Raw genomic sequence first — 27,799 nt, forward strand, 5'->3', positions numbered from 1 at the left:
GCCTGGGCTCCCGCCCTGAGTGGGGGGAGGGCAGAGGCTGCAGGGCTTCCTCTAGGGGCTCCGAGTGAGCTCACCCTCACCCCCACTGTCTGACTTCATCCGCGGCTGCTTGGCCAAGCGCCCAGGCAGCATGAGGGTCTCTCTCCCACAGCAGGCCTGGGCCACCTAGCAGAGGTGGGGGAGGGGAGCTTCAGGCCCAGCCCAACTCCCCAGAAAGCAGGGGTAGCATATTGAGCTCTGAAACACCAGAAAAGTTTAATAAAAAGTGGGAGGGGAGGGGTGGGGTGGGGCGAGAGAGGTGGTGGTGGTAGTGGTACTTTGCTATTTAAAGGTAGAAAGATACAAGGGAGTAAAGCTTTTCTCTCCGTTTGTTCTCTGGCAAGCCCACTAGGCATGCAGGATAAAGTCAGGTTTTACAGCTGAGGAATCCCAATGATCCTGTAAAATGGAGCCTTGCCTGCCGCACGTTTCCAGTGGAAGCTGCTTTATATTTATATGCTTAAAGCTGTATTTTATGTCACATTTAAATGAGGGTTTAATACTCTTAAATATCTACCAAAAGTAGATTACAATGCATGAAGATCACATAAAATGAACTTCACTTCTCAGCATCACAGATAACAAGTATTTGGAGTACATAAAGTCCAGGGATGGATATTAGAAGTAAGAAGAGGTACAAAAGAAGTTTGCTTAAAAACATCAAATTTTAAAAAATTGACTTCTCCCCCGAATCCAAACAATTGTGGTCTAGGTAACCATCGGAGTAAATGCTTCCGATGCTCATCCTTTAATACGAATGAGCTCCCGCAGAAGTGTATGTCCAAGCGTGTGTACAAGAGACGCTCACGCACCTCACACACACAAGCACATACATCCACAGGGACACACACACAGCTGGGTTTCGGTTGTTCTAGGCACTTCGTATCACATTCTTAAATCTGCCACCTTCCCATTACATTGGACAAGTTACTTCTTTGGAGGCAGCACATTTTCTTCGAAGAAGCCCTGGTTGACGACATTCCCTGCTGGGAAGTATCTGGCCACCACAAAGGAGGACCCGTCATTTGCAGATGCTTTTCCCACTCCCATCTTCTTTGTGTTCTTCCACACCATGGCCGTGAAGTGTCCTGTGGGGGAACAGGCAGAGGGACAGGGAAACAGGTGAGTCAGCAGAACCTTTGGAAAGATGTTGCAGAGGATTCTCGAACCCGTGCACCACCTTGCCAGGCTCAGGGCAGTGTGATTTTCACAGACACCAATCACAGGAAGGAGTGACAAAACACACAACTTGCGTGACTTCTAAAGCGGGCCCTTTCAATCAACCACACAGACCTTACCCACCTCACCACTTTCCGAGGGTCTCCCAGAGATCATGACAAAACCCAGTGACCCCAACAATTAGGATGCCACTCCACCTGGCACCTGCCTCCAACCCTGCCCCCAAACTGCACTCTTCAAGGTCCCTAACATCCTGCGCGCTACTCTCCAGTGGCTCCTTTTTGTCTTCATCTTCTTTGACACCTCAGGAACATTTGCTACAGTCGACTCCTCCCCTCTTTTGGTTTCCATGATGCCACCGTCTCTTGGTCTTTGTCCTGTCTCACTGACACCTCCTCCTCCTCCTCTACCTCCCTGGTAAATGCTGAAGGACCTGCATTTCCCTGGCTCCATCCTGGGCTCTCTTTTCTTTTCTCTCTGCATTCTTTAGATGATTTCATCTTTCCCTGGTTCCCAAATTTATTTCTTCAGCTCAAATCTCTGCTTTGTGTTCCAGACACAACTACTTACGGGGCATTTCCATTTGGCTGACTCACAGGCATCTCAAATCTAAGCTATCCAATCTCACTCTCGATTTTGGTCCCCCCACCCCAGATTCACCCCTCTCCCAGCCCTCCCCTTTCCACCAAGGGCACCTCTGTGCACACCACTAGGGGTGAATCTGTACTCCTCCCTCTCCCTCATTCAATCCTGAAGAATCCAACTCTAAGATACATCTCGAGTCATCCACTCCAAAACCATGGTGCCAGTCACAAACGTTTCTCACTCGGACCACTGCAGTAACCTGACTGGTTCTGTGGAACCCAGCTTGGCCCCTCCAATCCCTTTTCCACTTAAGTATTCAGAATGATCATTTTGAGACACAAATCACATCTGTTTACTTCTCTGCTTAAAAATCCTTCGCTCACTTCCAAGTGCGCCTAGAGTGAAAGTGAAGGCTTCAGCCCAATGGCCTCCTCTCCATTCCTTGAACGCACCAGGTTATTTCCCACCATGGAACCCTTGCACGCACTGGCCACTATGTGGGACACTCCTGATGACCAACAGCTTCTTGTCTCTTAGGTCTCAGCCCATATGTCACTTGTTCAAAGAAGGCTTTTGCAATTACCCTTTTATTTACTGAACGCCTCCCTCCCAAGACATTCTTACCACACCCTGTTTATTCCCTTCAGAACATTCTTACCATTTGCAACGATAAATTTGTTTGATTACTTGATTATTGTTTGGCTCCTGCACCTGACTATGAGTCCCACGTAGGCAGAGACCACACAGACCTTTGTTTTATTCACCAAAATACACCCAGTGCCTTGGCATAGCCTGGCACATGAAAAGTGTAAAATAAACTTTTGTTGAAGGGATGAACGGAATAAATGAATCAAAGTCATATGGAAGAATCATCTTGGACTCCGGCTCTGCTTCACTGGAAATGCAGGTCTCCTGCGTTTTGAGCTCTTTGAGACCTTGACAAGTTCCAGCCTCGTTCAAGTCCCTCTGCTCTGAGCCAAAAGGCCCAGGTACTTTCCAAGCTGCTGCTCCAGCCTCCAGACACTTCTGTGGCTCGTGAAGCTTCTTGGCACCAGTGTCCCACTTCTCAGGCTGTCTTCACTCACTGGTCCTTTTAAACTACTAACACGGCTTAGCTGACAACTCTCCTCCCATTTGAGGGTCAAAGAGTTGATGCTGTAATTGCATTCTTTGCTCAATGATCATAAATTCTTCTCATCTCCTGGGAGTAGATGTTGGGCACTCATCCCTCCCGTCTTCATTGTTTAGCGCTGGCAGACATCAGTGGGACATTTACTTCCATGTCACAGGATGGCATTCATTTGCTAAAGCAACCCTGAAGAGATTACGTTTCCTCTTAAATATCTGGCTTGCAATTGGGCAAGCTATGTGAGGGCAGACACCACATCTGTTTTAGTGACCACCATATCCCCAGTGTTCAGCACTTGGCTTGGGACATAGTAGATGCTCAATAAATATTTGGTGAATAAGGAAGAGACAGAGGGAAGGAGGAAGGAGGAAAAGCATGATCAGAGCAGCTAAGCTTCCTGTAAGGTGGTTGAGAAAGAAAGGGCAACTACCTCACACACATTAGGATGGATATAAAAAGCAAAAAGAAAAATAAAAGAAAAAAACAAGTTTTGGCGAGGATGTGGAGAAATTGGAACTCTTGCACATTGCTGATAGGAATGTGAAATGGTGTAGGTGCTGTGGAAGATAGTTCCTCAAAAACTTAAACATAGAGTTACCATATGATTCAGCCTCCAGGTATATACCCAAAAGCGCTGCAAGCAGGATACTGATCTTTATACACCCACGTTCACAGCAGAGAGGCTAAACAACTGGCCCAAAGTTATATGATCCAAATGTCCATCGTAAAATGGATAAACAAAATGTAGTGTGTGTGTGTACACACAATGGATTATTATACAGCTTTAAAAAGGAATTCTGATATATGCTATAATATGGAGAAACCTTTAAAATGTTATGCTAAGTGAAATAAGCCAGACACAAATGGGCAAATCTTGTATGATTCCATTTATGTGAGGCACCTGGTCAAAACTGACAGCAGAAGTGGTTCCAGGTGCTCGGGTTGGAGGTGGAGGAGGGAGGGATGGGAAGCTATTGTTGAAGGGTCCAGAGTTTCAATTTGTGAAGACGAAAAAGTTCTGGAGACAGATGGTGGTCATGATTGCACAACAGTGTGGATGTATTTAATGCCACTGAACTACATACTTTGAAATGGCTAATGGTGTAAATTTGATGTTAATATATGTTCTACTACAAAATTGAAGAGAGAGAGAAAGAGAGACAGACAGACAGATACTGGTGTCCACACTCTTCTAATCCTTCAGGGAACAGAAAAAGTTGGTACTTCCCATTGCATCTTGCATATGGTAAGGACAAAAAAAAGGTTCATCGATTAAATTCTGTTTTTTCCCCTACAGTTGAACTCCATTTTTATAATTTTTAAATTTAGGTATAATTTATTTCTTTGTCTACATCCACAAAGGATTTGAGATTACTAAATTCTTTAGGAAAATAACCAAATTTAAACACTAATCCATATAGTTAATATGATAGAATTGAAGCAAGAATTAAAAGAAAACAAACCCTAAGCACAATTGTGCATCTGTATCACTTACCTTTAAATTTGTATTAACTGCTACTTCATAAACTCTGGTTTTATGCTCAGAATAGAGGAGAAACCCTTCTTGCCAATTTATTCAAACTGGTATAAGAACACCCTTGGTTCTTTTTTTTTTTCTTCTTTCTTTCTTTCAAATCTACCCTTGGTTCTTACACTTTTGAGTCCCAGCTCCAGGCTCCCAGCAGCTTTGCCAGGTGTCACTGCTTCTATGAGGCCCTGTGCTCACTCAGGCTCAAGCCCTTTCTCACACAAGCCTCTCTCAAGAGATCACATGCTTTGGCCTTTGACCCACCCCCTCTCTCTGTCTCCCAGAAAAGGAAGAAGCTGCCATTTATCCACTGGTTGCCAAGCAAATTACAGGCACAAAGTGCACATCAGCAGCCCAAATGCCTGTGGCAGCTTTTTCCAAGGCTAAGCAATCTTTCCTCTTACTGGGGAGGTTTCTGCCTGCACAGAGATAATTAAGTTATGGGTATGTACAGATTAATTAAAGGACACAACTTCCTTAGCAACCATCAGATACACACTGGTTTCTAACTCTACTAACAAAGGTTCTTTTTTCTTTTCCTTTTTCTAAAGGGATCACATCCTCTTTCCTGCTATGGACTAAAAATTTCTAGAATATACCTTTGAAAAACATATTAAATAAGTTATAGTATATCCTTGCAAGGGAATAATGTGCAACAGCAAGAAAGAATGTGCTCTTTTTGTACTGATATGGAACAATCTCTGACAAGTGTAAAGCAGACCGTATACTGTGACACCAGCGTGTGAAAAAGGGAGAAAGAGAACATATGTCCACAAATGCTGGCAAAAGCTCAGGATAACTCCAGGACGATACACAAGCAACTGGTATCTCTGGTTGCCTCTTGGAAGGGAAAGTGCTGCTGGTCAGGGCTGGAAGGAAAACTTTCCAGCTTATATCAATTTTCACATCATGTAAAAATACTATTCATTCAGAATAAGTAAACAAACCTACCTATTTAAACAGAATATATCAAAGTCATTGTAAGAAATCATTTCTCTCCATTCAGCACACAGCTGAGAACAGTGTTCATCACAAGATGCTGGCCTGGGTGGGGTTGGGGGCAGGGATGGATTACAGGATATTTCAAAGGCCCTGTCACCTAAAACGTGGACTCAGGTCAGGGAATCCTTGAACAATGGCGCAGCAAGAAGAAGGTGGGCACAGGGTCTGGGGGAGGCAGAGGCAGGGTGGGCCTGAGGATCTTTAAGGGTCTTGCAAGCCCCAATTATGACACCACCCAAAGCCCCACTCCTGTGGTAGGCTCAGGCTCGGTCTGTCCCCAGGCATTGCCCAGTGGCACAGGGGCTTCCTGCCCCTGGGGTTTTCCTCTTTAGGGGTGTAGGGTGATGGGTGAAACAGGCAGTCAGTGATCATGAAAACTTGAGCCCCATTCTCAGCTGCTGACTCTTTTGAGATTCCCACCTTGGAGCAGGGGCCACGGAAAAAGCATCAGAACAGGGACAGAGGCGTGAGAAAAGCCTCTTCTCTTCTGTGGCCCTCAGTTCTCCTCTCTGCAAAGTGGATAGAACAAAGCTCTACTCTGAAGTGGTGTTGTGAGGCTTATGTGGCGGTGGATGTGGAGGCCGTTTACAACTACCCCGTGCTGTGCACACACATGAACAGCACTAATAACTTGCTCTGACACAGGTCCGATTGCTCAAGAATCTTGCTCACAGCTAAAGCAAATCCAGAAGCTATGAAATAAAACGCCTTCTGGAGACTGATCTTTACTAACAGAAGACAAGGTTCTGCCTACACATCCTCACTCACTGGTAGGAGGCTGTTACTGCTCCCTCCCCTGGGTATCTTGGCCCAGAGCCAGCAGTTCTCGATGACAGCAGCCTCCCTGGCCTGAGGCCCGCAGGAGTTAGCTGAGAGGAAAAAAGCCTCAGCAGATGCTTCTACCTCTGCCCAGAGTCCTACCACATGGTTGCGGTTGCGAGAACCCCTGCTCCGAAGCGGGGGCAGCAAACGACAGGAAATGGTGACTGGCTCTGAGAACATGTCACTTCCTGACTCTGAAGCAACCTCCAGAGGGTGGAAGGTCACAAGGGGCTCCTGTGGGTGGGACAGGGGTGGGGTGGGGGAATGGGGTGGACACAGAACCCCTTTTTCAGTTTCTGATCAGAGAAACTCACACCCCCTTCTCACGGGGGCCTGGGCCGCAGGTGGAGTCTGAATCGGTTCCGAGGAAAGACAAGGGCCCGGTGAGCCCTACGGCACGAAGTCAGCTAAGCGGTGCCCCGTTTACCATGGAGGAGGCCTAGAGAAGGGCATGGGCCCCATGGAAGGCTCCTCCCTGCTCTGAACCACCAGCGCTCAAAATGTCCCTTAGAGGCCACCACCTTGTCCCTCTCTCTTGGGGACAGGAAAAGACAGGAACTGACCCAAGTTCATACAACAAATAATGCCAGAGCTGAGGCTAGATCCAGCCTTTCTGCATCCCAAGCTCACCTGAACCACAAACTAGGGCGAAAGGGGAAGGGAAAATGTGGGGGAGGCCGAGGGTGGGGAGCGCCATGGGAGGGTGCAGGGTGTGGAAGAGGCTCCTCCCTGATGGCCCCAGGGAGCCACGGCAGTTTAATCAGGAGAGCACCACTGCACAGGGGTAGAAGTGTTAAGGTTGCTGGGACGAGGATGGGTGGAGGGAGCAGGGTGACCAGCTAAAGGTGCCAAGGCACCGACGTAGTAGTGGAGCTCTAAGAGGCTTTTAAAATCCAGCCTCCTATGACACAGTCCGTGAAGCGCAGAGCCCTGAGCTGCTGGAGCAGGGCTCAGTGCTGGGGCGCTCTCCGGTGGAGGGGTGCATGGAGGTGGTTGGGGAGGTGTTGGGGGAAGGAGAGCTTTGCCCTCTGGGCAAGGTCAAGCCAGAGAACTATGGAAGAGGTAGAACTGCCTGGGGCTGGCCACTGGTGAGACCCTGTCACTCACCAGTCCCCGAGGTGAAGCCAGGCTGCTGAAAGTTGTAGTTCTTGATCTCGCTGTACCATCTATCAGCCACCTCCTTTCCTGTATGGAAATGACATTGTTCTAAAACTCAGCAACAAAATCCACCCACTCTCTATTCCCTGCATCTTCTCCCGTCAACCCCAAACCACCCATCCCGCAACTGACGTCTGATAAAGCACCAATGAGCTGAAACACCTTGGGTGCTCCTTGCAACTCCTAGGGACTCCTGCCCACGAGCATGTCTAGGCTGAAGAGTGGGCCTTCTTGGGGGTTGGGAAGAGCCCTGGCCTGGGTCAGGGAACCTGCATCTGTGTCCCCCCCAACCTCCACCACTGACTCGCTGCGTAGTCCTGGGCAAGGCCTTCCCCTCTCTGGGTCTCTGTACAACAAAAAGGTCCAACGCAGCAATGTACTTCAAGGGTCTTCTAATGATGCTCGGAGTTTCCGGGAGACTCTGCCCTCACCCCACCCCATGCGTGGCTCCTGAAATGGCACAGAAGAAAAGACAATTGGGCTGGCAGGCCAAGGGGCTCCACTGCAGGCAGGAGGGCCCTCGCCTTGGAGCATCCACTGGCCCACAGGTGGTGATATGAGACAGCAGTGTCCTGGAAGCTGCTGGTCTCGGAGCCAGAGATGGGAGCCTTGGACTCCAGAGCAGTCTCAAAATTTAACATGTGCATGAATCACCTGGGGATCTTGTCAAAATGCAGATTCTGATTTCAGTAGGTCTAGGGAGGGACCTGTGGTTCTGCCTTTCTGTCCCCAGGTGCTGTTGCTGAGCCATGGTCCACACACATTAGCCTCACCTGGAGAGCATTTAGAACCCACTAGAGCCTGGGTCCTTCCTCAGACTGACTGCACCAGTATCTCTGGAGGACAGACCCAGGCACTGGCTTTTTTTTCAAAGCTCCGTAAAAGATTCCAATGTGGCCGGGTGTGGTGGCTCACGCCTGTAATCCTAGCACTCTGGGAGGCCGAGGTGGGAGGATTGTTTGAGCTCAGGAGTTCGAAACCAACCTGAGCAAGAGTGAGACCCCGTCTCTACTAAAAATAGAAAGAAATTAATCAGACAACTAAAAATATATAGAAAAAATTAGCCGGGCATGGTGGCGCATGCCTGTAGTCCCAGCTACTTGGGAGGCTGAGGCAGTAGGATTGCTTGAGCCCAGGAGTTTGAGGTTGCTATGAGCTAGGATGACACCACGGCACTCTAGCCAGGGCAACACAGTGAGACTCTGTCTCAAAAAAAAAAAAAAAAAAAAAAGATTCCAATGTGTGGTCAGAGTAGGAGCCACTGCCTTGGAGATCACCTACCCAACCCCCTCTCTGTAGAGGCCAGACAGCGGCTTGCTTAAGGCTCCTTGGGGAGCCACTGCAAGGCCGGGATGAACCCTGACTCCCGACTGCCCACTTTCCCATCCTGTGCCCTTCTCCCCAGGCCCATCAAGGGCCACCGCCTGGGCCTAGGGAGGGAGTCGCTGCCCACACCTCTTTCAGAGGGGGCACCGTGGGCCAGGCTTCAGGGAGCCCTGGCTCAGGCTGTGCTGGGGAAGCCGAGAAGACTCAGGGGGCTTCCCCTGGGAGCTCCCAGGCACGTGAGGTCAGGGAGGGAGTGAGTCATTCTCCGGCTGGGGTTTGGAGGAAGCTTCAGAGATCCAGATAGCTCTCTCCAATACTCTTCCTAAAAAGCCACTTCAGGGCCGCTGGAGCCAAGCTCAAGAATGTTTGGTCAATGTGGTGGGATCATTCCGGACTGAGATCTTGGATGGAGGAATTGTCTTTTCCATTATTTTTTTCTTTCAAAAATGGAAAAGGCTCTATTGCTTTTCTCCAGTTATAAAAGCAATACGTTAGCACTTTAAAAAAATTAGAAAAATGTAAAGAAAGTAAAATTTTTCAGTAGCTGGGGATGCTTTGGTGCCCACAGCATCAGGCTGAGACTTTGTACAGACTCAGTCTGTCTCCCCACCCCCACTGCTCAGCCCGGGAGCTCTTCTGTAAGAGGGGGCCGGTCAGTCTGACTCATCTCTGTGTCCCTGGCACCCAGCACAGGCCTGGCACTGAGCCGGCCACCAGAGACCTTGTGGTGAACTGAAGTCAGCCTGGGAGCAGATTCGGAGCTCCGGGTTTCCTTTCCCTTGCTGGACTTGTGGCCACACCACGGCTAAACTACAGAGGGTGCTGGGGCCAGGAGGGATTTGAGGAGACCCTGTCCTAGGTCCAGCTCTGGCAGAGAGGAGGGGGCTGAGAAAGCAACCCACCTGTCTGATCGTAGGATGCCCATGCGAGGTTCTCCCCACACTGGCCGCGGCTGGACTCTGGGCTGTGCTTGAGGATCCTCGTGCTGGCCAGGGCCTCAGAATACCTGCCGGGGTCCACAGGGCTTCCTCAGGGTGGGCGAAGCCCTGGGAACCCCCCAACATATGAGCCCAAGCTAGTGTGGCTGAGCTTCCTTCCCTGCCTGGGGTGCACAGAGGAGGTAGAGGAGCAGCACACCTGCATGCTTCTGAGCCTCCCTACAGTCCCATTTTACAGAGGGGCAAACTGAGGCTCAGAGGAACAAAGGGACCTAAGTGAGTGGTACAGTGGTTATTCAAGCTTGGCTGTACCTGACCCCAAAACCCACGTCCCTCCAACCACCCAGGACTACTCTAAGACTGCAGGAGCAGCACTGTGAAGGGCCCCAGTCACCCAGCGTGCTGGGGGCACTCACTGCTGAGCCTCCCGGTTGAGCTTCTTGCAGAGCTTCAGTGGGGGGACGCCATGCTGCTGTCGGTACTCATTGTGGGCCTTCAGGACCTCGTTATGAAATTGTTTGGAAGCTGGAATGATTGCAAGACAGAGAATGGCTCAGTGCAGAGAAAAGACCCACTAAAGTATAACGGTTTCAAAGCAACACCACTCAAACCCCAGTCACACGCTGGGCTGCTGCTCCCTTCCAACACCTGGCAACCCCTCCCAGTGGCCCTGCTCCACGCTGCTGCTCGTCCTGTCTCCACCCAGCACCAGGCTCTGCATCTCTGCACGTCTAACCCTCGTGGATTACGTGGGCCCTTATGGGCCATATTAGGGGTTCGGGTCTCTATTCAAGGCAACGCAAGCCCTGAATGGGAGCAGGGGAGTGAGCTGCTCAGATTTGTGTTTCTGGAGGTGCCCGGCAGGTTTGGGGGCCTGGACAGCTGGCAACAGGACTTCTGAAAGAACCCATGGTGGGCAGTGGGGACTCGAAAGGGCTAGAGTTGGGGGTCCAGAAAGAAGCGGCTGGCTGGAGTGGAGGGTGCCCACCCTGGAGTGGTGAAACCAAGGAGACAGAGGGGCAGACGACAAAGAGGGCGAGGGAAGGGCAGCACTGGGGAAGTGGAGTGACATGGTTAATTTTCAGTGTCATTTTGACTGGAATCAGGAAGACTTAGGGAACTGCTAAAGCATTATTTTAGGGTGTGTCTGTGCAGGTGTTTGCAGAGGAGATTGCCGTGGACTAGGTGGGGAAGATCTGTCCTCAACGTGGCAAGCACCATCCTATCGGACAAACTGAGGGCCCAGGCAGAAACCCGCCATGGGGCAGAGCCACCGCAGGGTTCCCACTAGGGCAATACCCGGTGGAGCCCTAGAAGTGGGGCCACCCCCAAGACTCCAGAACTGTAGAGCCACCAGTGTATAGCAACAGCCTGGGAAAGCCACAGGCTCAAGACTCCAACCTGAGCGAGCTGAAGTGTGGACTGAGCCCTGCAAAGCCGCAGGGGTGAGGCTGCCTGAGGCCTTGGGGGCCCAACCCCCATCCTAGTGTGCCCAGAAGGTGGGACAGAGTCAAAGGAGATTATTCTTTAGCCTTAAGATTTAATGTTGTTTTCCCTGTTGGGCTTTGGACTTAGTTGGGACCAGTTACCCCTTCATTCTTGCCTATTTCTCCCTTTTGGAACGGGAATGTCTATCCCATACCTATCCCACCACTGTATATTGGAAGTAGATAACTTGTTTTGATTTCACAGCCTCACAGCTGGAGGAATCAAGATGAATTGTGCCTTTAGATTCATTCATATCCAAGTTAGATAAGACTTGGGACTTTTGAGTTGGTACTGGAACAACCTAAGAGTTGGGACTTTTAGGATGGAATGAATTTATTTTGTACGTGAGAAGGACATGAGTTTTAAGGGGCCAGGGATGGAATGCTATGGTTAGAATGTCCCCTCCAAAACTCATGTTTAAATTTAATTGCCCGTGTAACAGTGTTGAGAGGTGGGACCTTCAAGAGGTGATTGGGTCATGAGGGCAGAATGTATTAATTCTGTTATTGAGGGAGTGGGTTCCTGATACAAGGAAGAGCTTGGCCTGATCTCTCTCTGTCTCGCATGCTTGCTTGCCTTTCTGCCCTTCCACCATGTGATAATCCAGCATGAAGTCCTTGCCAGACGCTGGTGTCATGCTCTTGGACTTCCCAGTCTCCAGAACCATGAGCCAAATAAAATTCTGTTCTTTATAAATTACACAATCTATGGTATCTTATTATAGCAGCAAAAAACCAGAGTAAGACACAGAGTCAAGGAAAAGTGTAAAAAAGAAAAAGTGGTGGTGACAGGAGGGTGAATGCTGTGATCAGTGGGCCCAGGGCTGAAGTTGGGGAAGAGGTGGAGCCCATGACCCAATTGGGTCATGATTTCAGAAAGAGCAGGGTCAAGAAGGCTGTGGTTAGTAAGAGAATAGGTGGGTGAAGCCAAGGGCAAGCAAAGTCAATAGTGAAGAAATATCGCACCAATTTGGATCTGAAATGGAACCCCAACATCCCCCATCCATACATCCATGCAACATCTTCCATCCATCCACCCATCCACCCATCCATCCATCCAATGTCTTCTATCCATCCACCAAAATTCATCTAATATCATCCATCCCTCAAACATCCTCCACTCACCCACTCAATTATCTTCTATCCATCCATCCATCGATCTAATATTTTCCATTAATCCATCCATCCATCTGTCCATCTCTCCAATATCTTCCATCCATCCTCCATCTACCCATCCATCCAACATGCACCCAACATTCTCCATCCATCCATCCAATATATTCCATCTATCCAACATCATCCATCCAACATTATCCATCCATCTATTCTCCATCCATCTGTTCATCTGTTCTCTGAATGCCTCCCTTATGCCAGGTCCCACATGGTGTCCTAGGGAATCCAGAAACAAATCAGCCATATCCTGCCCTCAAAGAGCTCACACACAGAAAGGAGACAGCCCTGTAAACAGATACCAGCTGTGTGATAGGTGCCAAGATGCAGGTAAGCACAAGTTCAAGAGGAACCTGGAGAAGATTGACCTAACATGGTCTGGTGGATCAGGAAGGAGGTGACCCCTGATTTGAGGCCCCAAAGATGTATGGACAGGAGCTAGCCAGGCTAAGATGGTGAAGGCACTGAGCCCCAGCCTTAGGGATCTGGGAGTTCCCCTCTGGGGAAACAGAGGTGAGTTGGGTGGGTTGTGGTGAGGGCCACAGAGGGCCCTTACACCGAGCTGGTACCACCTGGCCAGAAGCCTGTCTCACAAGGGCTGGCTGTGGGTAGTAGCAGGAAGGGTGTAAACCAGAGCATAAAGGAAGTGCCACACTCCTTCCTCTGTCCCAGGTCACATATTCACCAGTGCCTTTTTTTTTCTCTGCTGCCTTTCACCCAAGGCTAGGAGATGACCCAACAGAGAGTCCTCATTCCTTCTCCCATAGCAAGACCCCCTGGGCCTTCAAATCAAATTCCATGAGACCTCTGAGGGGACATGAGATGAGGGGAAGAAGACCCAGGGCTTGCCCTCATAAGGCTTGGGGCTAGATGCAGACCCAGGAGGTGGAGATAACTGCAGGTCACAACTACACAGGTGGAGCTGTCCAAGGGCTTTCTTATAAAGAGGAAGTGGACTCTTAAATAAAGAGTAAGCAGACTCTGGGTCTCAGCAAGGCCGTCCAGCGAGATCCAGTCACAGTACTGTGGGGTGGGGGAGGGGTGATGGGGGGGTGTCTGAATCCCAGGATTTGGGAGGTTTGGGTTGACAGGCAGAGATGGGGATACAAAATGATGACAAAGGCATGGAGGTGAAAAGTGGTAATGGTGACTAGGCGTAAGGCAGAGGGTGGAGCTAAACCTGAAGTATCAGGTCTTTGTGGGCAAGAGGCAGAACAAGCCCTAGCTGATAGGAAGGACAAAGATTTCAGGTCTCCTGGGAGGAGGAGAAAAGGGAGAGGTGTTGTTTAATCATGGATATAGAGTTTCAGTTTTAGGAGACGAGAAAGGTCTGGAGCTGTTTCACAACAATGTGAATATACATCACACTACTGTACAGCACACTTAAAAATGGATTAAGATGGTAGATTTCATGTCATGTGTTTTTTATTGCAATAAAAAAAGATTTCAGGTTTAGCATTTTAATGTGGCATTTGGGATAAGGAGTCACAGAGGCTTTTAAGGACTATCTCACAGGGAGATGGCAGGAGCCACAGCAACTCACGGGAGCCCGCTGGGGGTTGAGGACAGGTTAAGAAGGAGTCAGCAGGGTGGTGTGGCTGCCAGAAACCCACAGGCCCCTGGGCCATGGGCTGCTTCCCCAGCCTGGCCCCTGCTCTGTGCGAGAGGCGTGTTCAGAGGCTGGAAATGGGGTCTTATGGTTCAAGGGCTGGGTAAGCTCACCCTACAGAAGATTACACTCTGCAAGACACAGTGGAGGCCTCTGATGCATTCTGGGGCCCCAGAGGGAAAAGCTGGGGCCAATGGGTGGAAAGGGCAGGAAGACAAATTAACTCAGCCTGAGAAAGACCTTCCTCCCGATCAAAGCTTTCTGAAGACTGAAAGGGGCCACCTCGCACGGTAGTGAGCACTCTACCACTTGGGGAATACAAGCAGGCAAGCCCTCCTCAGGGGGATTCAGGCCCTGGGTCAGATGAGATCCTGTAAGGATCAGGGTGGGGGTGAGAGGAGACAAGATGAACCAACCCAAGACTTGCAGGAGTTTCCTGAGCTTCTCTAAGGAGACAGTGACTGAAACGAGGGTATGTGAACAGGCCAGGGCACGGATGGGTACACACAATCAAGGTAAAGGAGGGTCCCCACCTGAGTGGCAGGCTTGGCCAGGCCCATCCTAAAGTCCCTTCCAGTTCCCATGTCCCAGGGGGCCGTGGTGGGTCTCGTGGGACATCACGGGAGATGCATGAGACTGAGCGGCATGTGCAATGGTGGGCACGGATGCACGAGGGGAGGGAGGACTCCCCGCAGGAGGTGTTTCTACATCAGGAAGCATGAGGTGAGGAGGCACAGGGCACAGAATGGGCCAGGGTGGAAGGAACTAAGGATATCCGGGGCCCCTGAGGAGGACGGGGAGGAGGGCAGTGAGTGAATAGCTAGGGGAAAGCGAGTTCAAAGGCAGCCCGAGTGTTGGGATCAGTTTGCCCTGAACCCCATGGTGCTGCAGGCCCCAAGTCTCCTCGGCAGAGAGGGACAAATAAGGCTGCTAAAAACTAGGTCACGGCACTCCCAGAATGTGAGAAGTAAAGAGAAACAAAAGTGAAAGTTCCTGTGCCCAGAAGCTGAAGCCAGGCAATGTCCTCAGCAGGACCAGGGTCCTGGGCCAGGGTTCTCTGGAAGGGACAGCAGGTCTTTCTGGCAATCAGGAGTGGAGCCCGCTCTCCCCTCCAACCACACCTCCGGCAGTGCTGGGAGTCCCTCCCCCTGCGGCCTCGGCCCAAGTGGCTCCCCTGCTCAGGGCCTCAGCCCCAGGGAGGCAAGTTATCAAGGTGACCACACCCAGCAAGAGGCACACCCCACTTCTATAGAAAGACCCAAGAACACAGATAAACACTAGGAAAAAAAGTCAAAGAAAAACCACCCATCCCCCAGCAGGCAGGCAAAGCCCTTACAGCCACCCTGCCATGGGGGAAGGGCAGGGATTGCATCTTCATTTTGTAGGAGGGTAAACTGAGGCTCAGAGAGGCCACACAGGCCCAGAGTGCCGGAATGAGGGACAGGTAGGCCCGCCTGCCCGTGCTCCTGCTCTCTTCTGCTCGCTGGCCATCCCTGTCTGGCCATCCCTGTCTGCGGGCTGGGCCTACGCATCATCTTACTTACTTCTCATCATCTTTTGAGGGAGCTTCCACAACATTAGCGATTTTTTCGATTGGGAAACTGAGGCTTGAGAAGGCAAGTTACCTGCCCAAATCCCCACAACTAGTCCGGGGGTGGGCCCTTCAGGGGGGAGACTAGATCTGAGGCAAAGCCCCGGTCCTAACCCCCAACCCCACAGCCCTAGGGTCATAAGACAAAGGGATGACAGAGAAGACATGGGGGTAACCTAGGAGGCGGAGGAGGAGGAAGACCAGGCGCAGTGGGGACAGCTGAGGAAAGCAGGGAAAACAGGCACTGTCAGATCTGAAGGGGAAGAAGAGGAGGAAGGAAGAGGAGAAAAGAACTAAGATTTCTCCAAAGCGTCCACTGTGCCAAGGCCTTTACAGACAGATCTGCCTGAGGGCCCCAGAAGCAAATCAGGCACTTTAGAGCAGAGGTTGGGGGGGAGGGCAGATTTGGGGCTTCAAATAGATTGAAGGTCACAGCTGCTGAAAGGTGGCAGGGGCTGCCTGGGCCTGGCTACCGGGGCTGAGGGGAGGGCAGGGCTGTCTGTGCGGGGACAGAGGGTGCAGGCATCATAGGTGGGGCTGCTCCGGCCCTGGGCGCTGGAGGCTGTGTAAAGATTCTGCAGTCTGTGCCCTGCCTCTTCCCTTCAGAGTTTTGGCTGAGACAGGCTCCTCCCTCAGCATCATCTCCTTTCTGAGGCCTCCCTGAGCCCCGCCTGACTCATTCCTAAGCCCTTTCCAGACTCCCCAGGAAAGAGGCCCGTGACAGTCAGGGGCAAGGGCAGGAGTTGTGGGGGCCCCTCTTTCCCCACGGCAAGAGGCTAGAAAGCAACCTGCTCCCACCTTTGGGACAAAACTGGTTTTGCCTGTCTATCAGGAAAAAAGCATTAAAAAGTGACAGTTAAAAAAAAAAAAGGATAAGGTTCAGACGGGTAGCTCCTGCTCTTTTAAGCCTGGGTTCCAGGAATTTCAATAGGCAAATCTCAGCTCTGCCTTTTACTAGCTGTGTGATCTTTGGCAAGTTACTTAATCACTCTGTGCCTCAGTTTGTGCCCCATACATAAAATGAGGATAGCAGTATCTACCTCACAGGGTTGTTGTGAGGATTAAATAGATTAAGTCCATGTAAATGCTTTAGAACTGTACTGGATCATAATGAACGCTTATTAAATGCCAGGTAATAATTATTATTATTGTTACCATTGGGCAGAATCCCTTTGGTGTCTGGCTTTAGGAGAACCTGCTCCCATCCTTTCTTGGTCAGAGCCCTTCCCTGCCTCTAAATTGATCTTTGATGGCACCTCACAGGACCTCTGAGCTCGGACATTTGCTAAGTGAATGAGTGAACAAATGACCGAGGTTCTTACACCAGTACGGTGAAGGCACTAGGACAGGATTTCTCTCTTCTTCACAGATGAGGAAATTGGGGTCTTTGGCGGGGGAGGCATGCGGATTGGCCAAGGTCACACAGTGAGTCCACATTAGAGCCAGATCTAAGAATACCCCTCCCTTCGCTCCCTCCCCTGGCCCAAATCTCCCACATTTTCCACTTTAGGTATAGCTTCCTCTTTTCACAACCGCCAGAATGATGTCAATAAAGAGTTGCTCAATTGCTTACAGGAACAAGAAATCCCCCACCCCGCAGCATTAGCCTCCTCCAGGCTGCCCCTGTCCAAAGCCAGTGGCTGTGATCAGAGGAGCCAGGGCTCCCTCCCTCAGGCCAGCAGAGAGGCAGCCCATCCTCCAGCCCGGCCTGCCTAGAGGCAAGTCCCTGCCCCTTTGGGCCCTAGGTTCCCCATCTGTGTGTGAAGGAAGGATGACATCTGCGGTTTTCACGTCTTCAAAGCAGGGAAACCCTTCCTTCGAAAGAAATCTTCAATAAAATCAACAGATGAAAATGGAACCACTGGGGCTGACCCAGCCCACACAGCCTCTCCCTGTAGACTCCTGAGGGCCCCACTCCGTATAAAATCCCTGGGCTAGTTGGTCCCTAAAGGCCTTTCTGCTCTGATGGCATCTGGTAGTAACAGATGTGGGCTGAGGGACACTAACATTCTTAGAGATTATGAGAGGGTGTGTGGAGGTCCCCATGGGCCAGAGCCCAGGCTGGGAACAGGAGTGGGGTGGGGGCTAGTGTGCAGCGTGGTAGAGAGGAAAGGGGAATTCAGAGAGCTGGGTTCAGTTCTGTTTGTTTACTCACTGGTCAATGTGTGAGCTTGGGCAAGGTACTCAACCTCTATAAATCTATATAATGAGTTGATAATAACTCTTCGCAGCACTGTTACAATGGTTAGTAACAGAAAATATCTAGCTCCCTGCCTGGCATGCAGTAGGAGTTTAATAATCGGTAATCACTATTATAATACTGGGAGAAGAGGCTTCCACTAAGCCCAAGGCCATTGCCTTTCTCTGGCACACCACACTTTCTACACACTAAGGCCCAGAAGAGAGACCAAGGCTGGGACCTAGCAGTCTCCCAACACCAGGCCAAGTATCTTCTGGAATTTAAGCTGTGTCAGTTGTGTGATGATTTTATAATAATGCTCATTATCCCAATAGGCTCTGGGGCATATCTGAGGTTAAAGATGAAAAAGAGACTGGCTCCTATGCACTGATTAGAAGAGGCAGGGACCGATTCCTTAAGACTATGGTCATCATGCAACCACATAGAGGCCCTGCATGGATAGACATCTGTGAATGCTACCTGCCCTGTAGGCACAGACACCAGCCTCAGGCTTATAGCCTGGAACTTCAAGGTTGGGTTTGTGCCGAAGGCCCATTGGGCACTGGGTCACCCAGAAAAGTCACCTTTCCCTAGGGACCCTTAGGAAAGCCAGATACTATTCCAGGGACTCTCAGTCTTATGGGAGGAGACAAATGAAGTGCATGTGGCTATGAAGGAGATAGGCCTGGGTAGGATTCTGGAAGGTGCCTGGGTGTGTATGTCAGGGTGGGAGGGTAGAGGTGGCACCTGACTCAACTAGCTCCAGCCCCCTCCTCTCTTCTGAGTGAGAAGTCATCCTCCTCTGAAACCTGCCCAAGGCTATACCTCCAGGCCTGGAAGATATCACCACCATCTTGCTTGCCTCTGACCCTTCCCTCTACCTCACAATAGGTTGTCACCAAGTCTGCTGAAGGCCACCATCTCGCAAATCCACGTCCTCCTCCTCTCCAGCCCCTACCCCTACCCTAGATGCCTCTGTCATCTCTTGTCTGTGTAACTACAATGGTCCCCCCATCCTCCACCTCCACCCAGGCACAGCTCTGGTCCTGCTGCTTTTGGATCAGTGCCTTTCAATGGCACCCCAGGTCTCATAAAATAAAGTCCAAATTCTTAAGCTCTCTGGGATTTGACTACCACCTTCAATGGCTCCCATGCAGTGGAGATCTCTACCCCACTTGGGCTCCCACCACCCTTCACCTGCACCTGTCCTGTGGCTTGGATCACTTCCCATCCCATACTGGAGCCATGTGTACCTGTTCATCCCCCTAATGAGCTTTATTTATTCATTTCACAATCCACATGAACACTGTTGGGGACAGGGGCCATGCACTTTGTTGCACTGTGTCCATGGCCAGGGACAGAGCTGACAGATAGTGGAATGGGGAGAGAAGGGAGGGATGAACAGATAGAAGAGTGGGCACACAGCTGAATCTTAGTAGTTCTGAAAAACTATGTCTTAGGGAAGAAGCCAGAAACAACTGAAAAGATGTAGTTGAAGAGAATTTGTGGGTTTTCTTCTAGATCTACAGAGAAAGGAGTTGATTTCCCAAGTAGGTATCTCAAAATGCTCTCTCCCATCTGCCATACTTTTGCCCCATTTCCACCTATCATCCTGCTCTTTTAACTATATGACGAACCCATTATGTCACCTCTCCATACCATGAAGGACCCTGCAGATAATATGGGCCACCCTCATTATACAGATGGGGAAACTGAGGAACAGAGAGGGAGGGGGCCTTGCTCAGCATCACCCAGCAAGTGATTGGCACAGCCAGGGCTGAAAGCCAGACCTGCCTGTAGAGCCCGAGGTAAGGCTAATTAGGTTAGGACCAATGCCTGGGAAAGCCACTTGTTCCCAATGCTGGTACCTCTTGAGTCTGGATCCTGGAGGACAGATCCAAGAAGGGACCTGGCTGTACTCATCTGAGGCTGACAACACTGATAAAGCAGATTTCTGAACTCTGTTCAACGGCTGTTCATCAAGAGCCTCCTGTGAGGCAGGAACTGTGCTGAGATCAACATGGCCCTGACTGCTGGCAGTGAGGAGTCAGTAGGAAACAGGTCTATGGCTGAATACGTGTCCCAAGCCCACTGCAGGAAGAAGCAACAAAGAACACATTGGGTGGGGTGGTCCCTCTGCAGGGGAATCTGGGATGGGCTCCCAGCCCAGGAGTTGAGCCTAGAAGGATGGTGAGGATTTTCAGGCTGGGTAGTGGGGGTGGTGAGTGCTGGGTAGGGAAACCCAGGGCAAGGGACCAGTGTGCCAGCCTCAGGATAGCTGGAGAGTAGCGTGCAAGCAAGGGGTGGTGATCAACTTCTGGGGGCCTGAAGGGAGACTGAAGAGATAGATTGTCCTTTCACTCTGCAGACAATGGGGTGGAAGGTGTTAGGGAGTGAAAGGAGGAGATCTGCGTTTTAGAAAGTTCATCCGACAGCCAGTGGTGAGGATGGACAGCAACAGGTCAGAGATAAAGGGGGAGCCAGACTGAGCCTGGCACACGGGGAGCCTGGCACAGAGGGGGTACTCAGGAGAGGAGAGACAACGAAAGAATGAAGCGGATGCTCAGAGCTGTCCTTAGGAGGTTGAACGGGGCAAGCAGCTTTGCAGCAAGAGATGCTGTCACAGTTTGGTGGCTTTTTCCAACTCTAACTCTGTCCTCCTGAAACAAAGCAAAAGCCACGCCTTGGCCGAACGCGGAGCGCTAATCCCATCAGCGCCTGGAAGCCCTCCCTGACGCAATCTCTGGCTCGCAGACAGGGGGACCCTCCCTCGGTCTCGCCTTCCCTCCCTCGCTCCCCGTGGCCTGACGGCCGCTCCGGCTTCCTGGCTGTCCCGGAAATTGCCCGCGCCCCGCGGGGCGCTTCGCCCGCGCGCCCCTCCATCCCGCACCCAGGGGTCCCGCATCGCAGCCGGAGCCGCGTCCCGCGCGCCGAGGCGGCCGCCTCGCTCCCTGGGGACCCAGCCGCGGCGGGGGAGGGTGAGCGCGAGGGCTCGGGAGCCCGGGGCTCCGGGGCCATGCCCGCACCCGGGCCCGGCCGGCTCGCGAGCTCACCTGACTTGCCCATGGCCGGCTCCGCGCGCTGCTCGGCTCCCCGCGGCTGCGCTGCGCTGCGCTCCCGTCCGCTCCGCGCCGCCCGGCGAGCCCTGGACGGGGTCTGGCGGCCGCAGCCCCTCCCCCGGCGCCGCCCGGCCCCGCCTTATAAGGCAGCGACAGCTGCAGGCGTAGGCGCCCGGGGCCACCCTGCGGGCCGCCCGGAGAACTAACTCCGCGGAAGGCGCTCCGCCACTGCCCTGGGCTCCCCGGGTGCGGACAAGGAGCCCGGGTCCCCCCGGACTTCAGCCCCGAGCTGTCCCTTTCCAGACGCTTAGGAAAGCCCGCGCCTCCCACGGGGCTCCAGGTAACTCCTCAGCGGCTGACGCGCTGCGGGCACCGCGGTGCTCACCGTCGCAGCACAAGGGACTTGCCAGCCGGCGCCGCCAGGGGACAGTACTCCCCTGACTTGGCCGCCCCGACGGACACCTCAGGCCCCCAGTGTGCCCACTTCCCCTCCCCAGTGACACCAGGCTCCCAAGGACGTCTTGTTCTAGGGAGGGGGAGCCCCTCTCCCCGGGACGTGCCCTCTGAGGCGAACCCAGGTTGGAATCGGGCGCTCCCACCGCAGGCCTCCGACCTGTCCACTTGGCCCTCAGTGCCTATCAAACCAAGCCAAATTCCCCTGGAGTCTGGCCCCAGTCGTGTCTCCTCAACTCCCTAACTTTATCCCATGCTTCCGTCAGACTTGATTCTTGATATTCCTCAAACATGTTCTGGGTCTTTCCACCTCCCTGCCTTTCCTCAGGCTGTTCTCTCTCGCCTGGTGTGCTGGCCTATCCCTCCGCGTCTGTCAGTCTTTCCAACTTCCACATACCTTGACCTTTCCTGCCCTTGGCCGCAGTATACGCCCGGTACTGGGGAGACTTGGTCCCACTCCTGGCCCCAACCCGGCGGATGAAGGCACAGCCCCAGTCGCCTGTCCCAGACTCCCCACAGGAACTCCTCACTGGGGAAGGGGCTCAGTTAACCCTAATTGAAGGAAGCTAATTTTAAGGACTTTCAATAAGTGGGGACTGAAGTAAACTGACCCGCTGATTGTAAGAATAGAGTTTGTAATACTAAGGGCTTACGAATGGCCGGTAGGGCAACAGCAGGGTTGGGCACTGTCCTCTCTATTCCTTCCCCCTATGTCAGGAGAATACACTTATTCCAGACCGCATGTACTAAGATTATAATACCATATTTTTACTGTACCCTTTCTGTGTTTAGATATGATTGTGATAGACACACAAATACTTACTAGTATTCAGGACAGTAACGTGCTGTACAGGTTTGTAGGCTAGGAGCAATAGGCTGTACCGTATAGTCTAGGTGTGTAGTAAGCTATACCAGGAGTGGGGAACCTTTTCATGTTGGAAGGCCACATTAATTTAGCTGTAACCAAATAATGCCGCATTCAAGAAACTTCAATTAGATATACTTAAAAATGTACATTATTTTATAAAAATCGAACTACTATGTATTTAACAATTTCAAAAAATGAAAACTATTTGTTAATTTTAAAGTTAACTTACCTTTTAATGACTTTGTTGTGTCTGCTTTTGTTGAAAAGCATTTGAATATTTGGTTGCAGCATGGAGGTTCGGTTTCAGTTGATTCTCTAGATGGGTATCAGTCATTTCTGACCTTAAGGGTGTCTTGATTTGGGTTAGGTAGGAGAGTGTAGATTCACAGCAATAAGTGGTTGAAAAGCAAGAAGGCATTTTTTGGGCATGTTGCCGAAGGTGTGGGTATTCTACCGTACTTTTCCATTTTTCATTTGGGTCTTTCTTAGCATCAATGACTTTAAAACATCATCTACTGAGAGCTCAATCAATTCCATCTGTAGTTCTGTAGGTGCCTTGGTGATACCTACTTGGTGAGGCTGAAATGCTAATTTGAGTGTGATGTCATGATACTCAAAGTCAGTGAGGCTTTCATTGTATTCTCCAATTAATAGGTCTATAACAGCTGCATATTCTTCAAATGATTTGCATATATCATCCTGCTCATCAATGACCTTTGCTAACTGGGGAAAATGTTCATCTGAAATTTCCTTTTGAAGAAGTGTATTGAAAAAGATAGCTTTTTAAAAATGTTTGGATTTTTTTGCCACATATCATATATAGACTTAATTTTACCCTGCAAAGAAATAGTCATTTTGATTTGACATGATATCACACAGAAATGCTGTATTCCTGTAGAAATCTTTCAATAATTCACATTGCTGATTCTGTTCTTCATAAAATTTAACTATCTGCTCTCACAGAGATTAAATTTTGGCTAACACCTGTCCCTGTGACAGCCAACACACTTTTGATATGGCAAATCCACACTGAATACCTCATCCTTCAACTTTAGCATGTTATGATGATACCATGTTGCATTTGTATAAATATTGTAAACAATACTTAAAACTTGTTGCAAAATGTCACTTAAAATAGTAGCGTTAGCACAGAAATTTTGCTGATGCAAGATACAATAAAAAGAAATGAGAGCATCTGGATCTTTTAAATCTTTTTTTTATACTTTTTTTATCTGTGCAACAAACCCCTCAGGTTTCCCTGTCATGGAACGTGCACTGTCTGTACATACACTCACTAAATTTACCAAATTCAGTCCAACTTCATGACATTTACCGTGGAAGTTGTTTAAGATATCTATTCTCTGCGTTATGTTTGCAAGCGTGCCCAAAGTGAGTAACTCTTCATAGCAAAGAAAATCTTCTGTTATGATCCAAATGAAGTATAAAACCTGTGCCGAGTCAGTAGTATCAGATGATTCATCCAAAGTGATCGAATAATATATATTTTCCTTTTGAAGTATTGTATGAAGTTGTTCTGTTAAGTTGAAGGCTAATTCATGCTGCCGATCAGTTATGGTTCTCCTTGAAAGAGGAAGTTGTTTGTACTTTGAAACGTTATCGGGGTCTAAGCATCCTACAACTTTGACAATGCATTCTTTCCCAATTTCTACATCACTGAATGGCTTCCTTTTTTTCCTGGGTATATAAGCTACTTTATAAGTTGCTTCAGTAGCATTATTTCGAGGTCTTATTGTGGCTTGAAAGAATTGTCTTTGGTTTTGCTTTTCACCTTTTAATTTCTGCAACACAACCTTTCACGCCTCTCCCTCTAATTTAAAATATTCGTGGTCCTTTTGAGGGTTATAATGCTGATGACCATTGAATTTCTTTAATGTTGATATGGCAGTATCACAAAGCAAGCAAATCATCTTACCTTTAGCAGAAACAAGATAATATTGCAATTCCCAATCCTCATTAAAAAATTTGTGTTCTTCCTTCAGCATTGTCTTGGTCTTCTTTGACATGATGGGTTGTTAAGCAGACAGAATTTAAAAATGCTGTCAAGCTGTGCACCTCTTCACAAATTCCACTTCAAAAACGGAAACACATTACACCATTGTCAAAAGCTGATAACAGACTGGTGTACTTGACCCCCATAAACTCATGCCAACCAGTCTCATGCAGTAGCGGTGCCAGTCAGGTGGGGGCTGGGGGAAATTAGAACTAAATCATGAGCATAGCAGCCGTCAATTTAGCCCTTATGGCTTCCTAATGTTCTAATTGTACCAGTCAACCTGGGAGTATTATTTCGTTGAAACTTATTTTATTTTTTGGTGTCTTAAATATTTTCATTTTAAAAATAAAATTAACGTATAAAAGACAAACAAAAATGTATTAGTAAAAATAAAAGGATTTGTTCTGTAAAATTTGGATTCAGTCAAAAGGCCACACCTGACCTAGAAGGCCACATGTGGCCTTAGGTTTGCAGGTTCCCCACCCCTGGGCTATACCATCTAAGTGTGTGTAAGTCCACTCTGTGATGTTTGCACAACGAAATTGCCTAATGACACATTTCCCAGAATGTATCCCCATTGTAAAGTGGCACATGACTGTACTTTCAAACAGTATTATAGCAAGTCAAGTTGGTGCCCAGTCTGATTCAAAAGGGACTTCTGCTGCTAGGTGGGGATCTAACCCCTTCTGCCTCTGCTATTTTTGCAGGCGAATCCCCATTGAAGTGATCGAATGAACCTGGTAGGAGGAATTTCATGTTGCCCCTAGAATCTCTAGAAGGCTGTTTTCATATAACAACTTGAAGGGCAGGAGTGGAAAGAGTGGAGCATAATGAGCCACTCAGTGCATGCAGAGGGAAGCCCACCTGGGACCACTAAGTTTCACTCACACCACATCCAGAGAAGTGGACTGGAGGTGAGGGAGGGCCTGGGAGTGGGTGAACTTCCTAACTCAGAAATTCGCAACCTTAGCAGCAGGCAGGTGGAAGGGACAGTGTGCTGAATGGAGTTAGCACAGTGACAAAGTTGACTCCTACAAAGGACCATGGGCTAGTTGGAGAAGAAGTCGCTGCCCAGGCAGCAGATGGAGAGAGAGGTTAGTGGCAACACATCAGACACAAGGAAGAGTGACCCAATGTGTCATTTTTTCATTTCATGTCCTATTTAAGAACTTACCCACTCCACGATCATGCAAATTTCCTATTTTGGCAGTTTTACCTCTTACATTCATTTTGATTATGACACTATGGCGTGAAGTAAGGGCTGTGATTCTCTTTCTCTTTTTCTTCTGTTCTTATTTGGCATATGAATATCCAGTTGTTTCAGTATTCTTTCCTGAAAAGATCACTCCTTCCCAATTGGCTGTACATATGTGGGCTCTGTATTCCATCCATTGATCTATCTAGGTATTTTTACACTAATACTGCACTATCTAGATTACTGTAGCTTTATTATAAGTCTTGAAATCAGGTAGCATAATTCCTCCTGCTCTTTTTTTTCTTTTCAAAGTTGTGTTATTTATTTAAGGTCCTCTGCATTTCCAGATAAATTGGAGAGTCAGCTTGCCAATTACTGGAAAACAAAACCAAACCAGAGCCTTTGGGGATTTTGATTGGGATCATGTTGAATTTATAGATTAACGTGGAGAGAATTGACCGCTTAACAATACTGCATTTGCTGATCTATCATCATTAGATATCTTTCTGTTATATATGTCTTCTTTAATTTCTCTCAGCTATGTCTTTGAGACTATTGGTCTGTGGTTAGTTTTCTATTCTTTTTTTTTTTTTTTCCTTTTTAAGAGACAGGGTCTTGCTCTGCTGCCCAGGCTGGAGTGCAGTGGCTATTCATAGGCGTGATCTCACTACTGATCAGCATGGGAGTTTTGACCTGCTCCAGTTCTGATCTGGGCCAGTTCAATCCTCCTGCTTCGTGGTCCCCCGCTCCCGGGAGGTCACCATATTGATGCCGAACTTAGTGCGGAACACCCAATTTATATAGCTGCACTACACCCCAGAACTCCTGGGTTCAAGCGATCCTCCTGCTACAGCCTCCCGAGTAGCTGGGACTACAGGCACGTGCCACAGTGTCTGGCAGTTTTCTAGTCTTGTAATTTTTTTTTTTTTCAGATTTGGGGAATCAGGGTAATACTCGCCTTATACAATAAGTTGAAAAGGGTTCTGTCCACTTTTATTTTCTGGAAGAGTTTGTATAGAATTAGTATTATTTCCTTCTTAAATATTTGCTACAAATCATCAATGAAGCCATCTGGGCATGAGATGTTTGTTTCTTTGTGGGTTATTTTTTGTGGGGGGGAGTGGATTTTTAAACTACAAAGTTGACTTTATTAATAGAGAACCATTCAGATTATCTACTTCCTGAGTGAGTTATGGTAACTTGTATATTTTAGGGAATTAGTCCATTTCATTTATCTAAGTGATCAAATTTATAGGCATAAAGTTGTTCCTAATATTATTTTCTTATCTTTTTATTATCTGTGTGATCTGTGGTGGTAGTCCCTTATCATTTCTGATATTGGTAATTTGTGTCTTCTAGAGGCTTATCAATATGATTGTTCCTCATTTATTTGTGCATTCAGTTTTATGAATTTTCCTGCTTGTTAACATTTCTTTGTAACCACAAAATCAATACTTGTGGTGCTTTTGTGATCATTCATGGACATGCACAGAGTGGCAAAAACTTTGAGTTGCCCAACATACAACTTCCCAGCCAAGGGAAACAAGGTGATGCTCTGCCTTCTTGTCTCAGCTCCGTACTATAAGCAAGTGTCCTTTTTGCAGTCAATTTAGTGCCAATGTTTTTGCATTTTTGTGTTTTTTGTTGATGATTTTGCTGCTTAAAAAAGGCCCCCCAGCACAGTCCTTCAATACTACTTAGTGTTTTTAAGAGCAAGAAGGTTGTGATGTGCCTTACAGAGAAAATATATATTGTATTTAGGTAAACTTCATTCAGGCATGAGTTATAGTGCTGTTAGCCATTGAGTCCAACACTAATGAATCAATAATATATATTAAATAAGGTATCTTTAAGCAGAAATTCACATAAAACAAAGTTATGTATTGATCAGTTGATGAAAAGTTGTCACCAGAGGCTTGCAGGAACCTAAGCCTATATTTCCCCTAGGGGCAATAGTTCATTCAGTATTAGCTAATTCAATGTTCCTCTTGACTTTTTTGAACATAACTATCATTAATAATGAGACTCAACTATACTACAGATCTTCTAAAAGAACCAGCTTTTGGTTTTGTTGATTTTCTCTGTTGTTTTCTCACTTAACTATTTCATTGATTTCTCTCTCTTTCTCTCTCTGTCTTTTTTATTTTTTATTTTTTTTGAGAGAAGGTCTAGCTCTGTTGCTGTTGCCCAGGCTGAAGTGCAGAGGTGAGATTGTTGTAGCCTGAACTGAACCTCAGGGCTCAAGTATTCCTCCTGCAACAGCCTCCTGAGTAGCTGGAACTATTGGCCTTCTGAGTATCTCATGTCACCATGCCTAGCTAATTAAAAAAATTTTTTTGTAGAGATGAGGTCTTGCTATTTTGCCCAGGTGGTCTTGAACCCTTGGCCTCAAGCAATCCTTTCACCTTGTCTTCTCAAAGTGCTGGGATTATAGGAGTGAGCTACTGCACCCAGCCTGATTTCTCTTT

The 27,799-nt window shown here is 48.8% G+C and overlaps 1 protein-coding gene across 1 annotated transcript; it reads right to left on the minus strand.

The window, feature by feature from the left end:
* Positions 1 to 517: 517 nt before the first annotated feature.
* On the minus strand, positions 518 to 20,873 carry GLIPR2 (GLI pathogenesis-related 2). Its single transcript, XM_012657176.1, has 5 exons — positions 20,796 to 20,873; positions 10,123 to 10,231; positions 9,671 to 9,774; positions 7,392 to 7,469; positions 518 to 1,127 (listed from the first exon to the last, which is right to left on the minus strand). Exons 1-5 carry the CDS (start codon positions 20,806 to 20,808, stop codon positions 967 to 969), a joined length of 465 nt encoding a protein of 154 aa, XP_012512630.1. The 5' UTR covers positions 20,809 to 20,873; the 3' UTR covers positions 518 to 966.
* Positions 20,874 to 27,799: the final 6,926 nt, after the last annotated feature.

This window comes from Propithecus coquereli, unplaced genomic scaffold (genome assembly GCF_000956105.1).
Source record: "Propithecus coquereli isolate 6110/MARCELLA unplaced genomic scaffold, Pcoq_1.0 Scaffold114, whole genome shotgun sequence".
Classification (NCBI taxonomy): domain Eukaryota; kingdom Metazoa; phylum Chordata; class Mammalia; order Primates; family Indriidae; genus Propithecus; species Propithecus coquereli.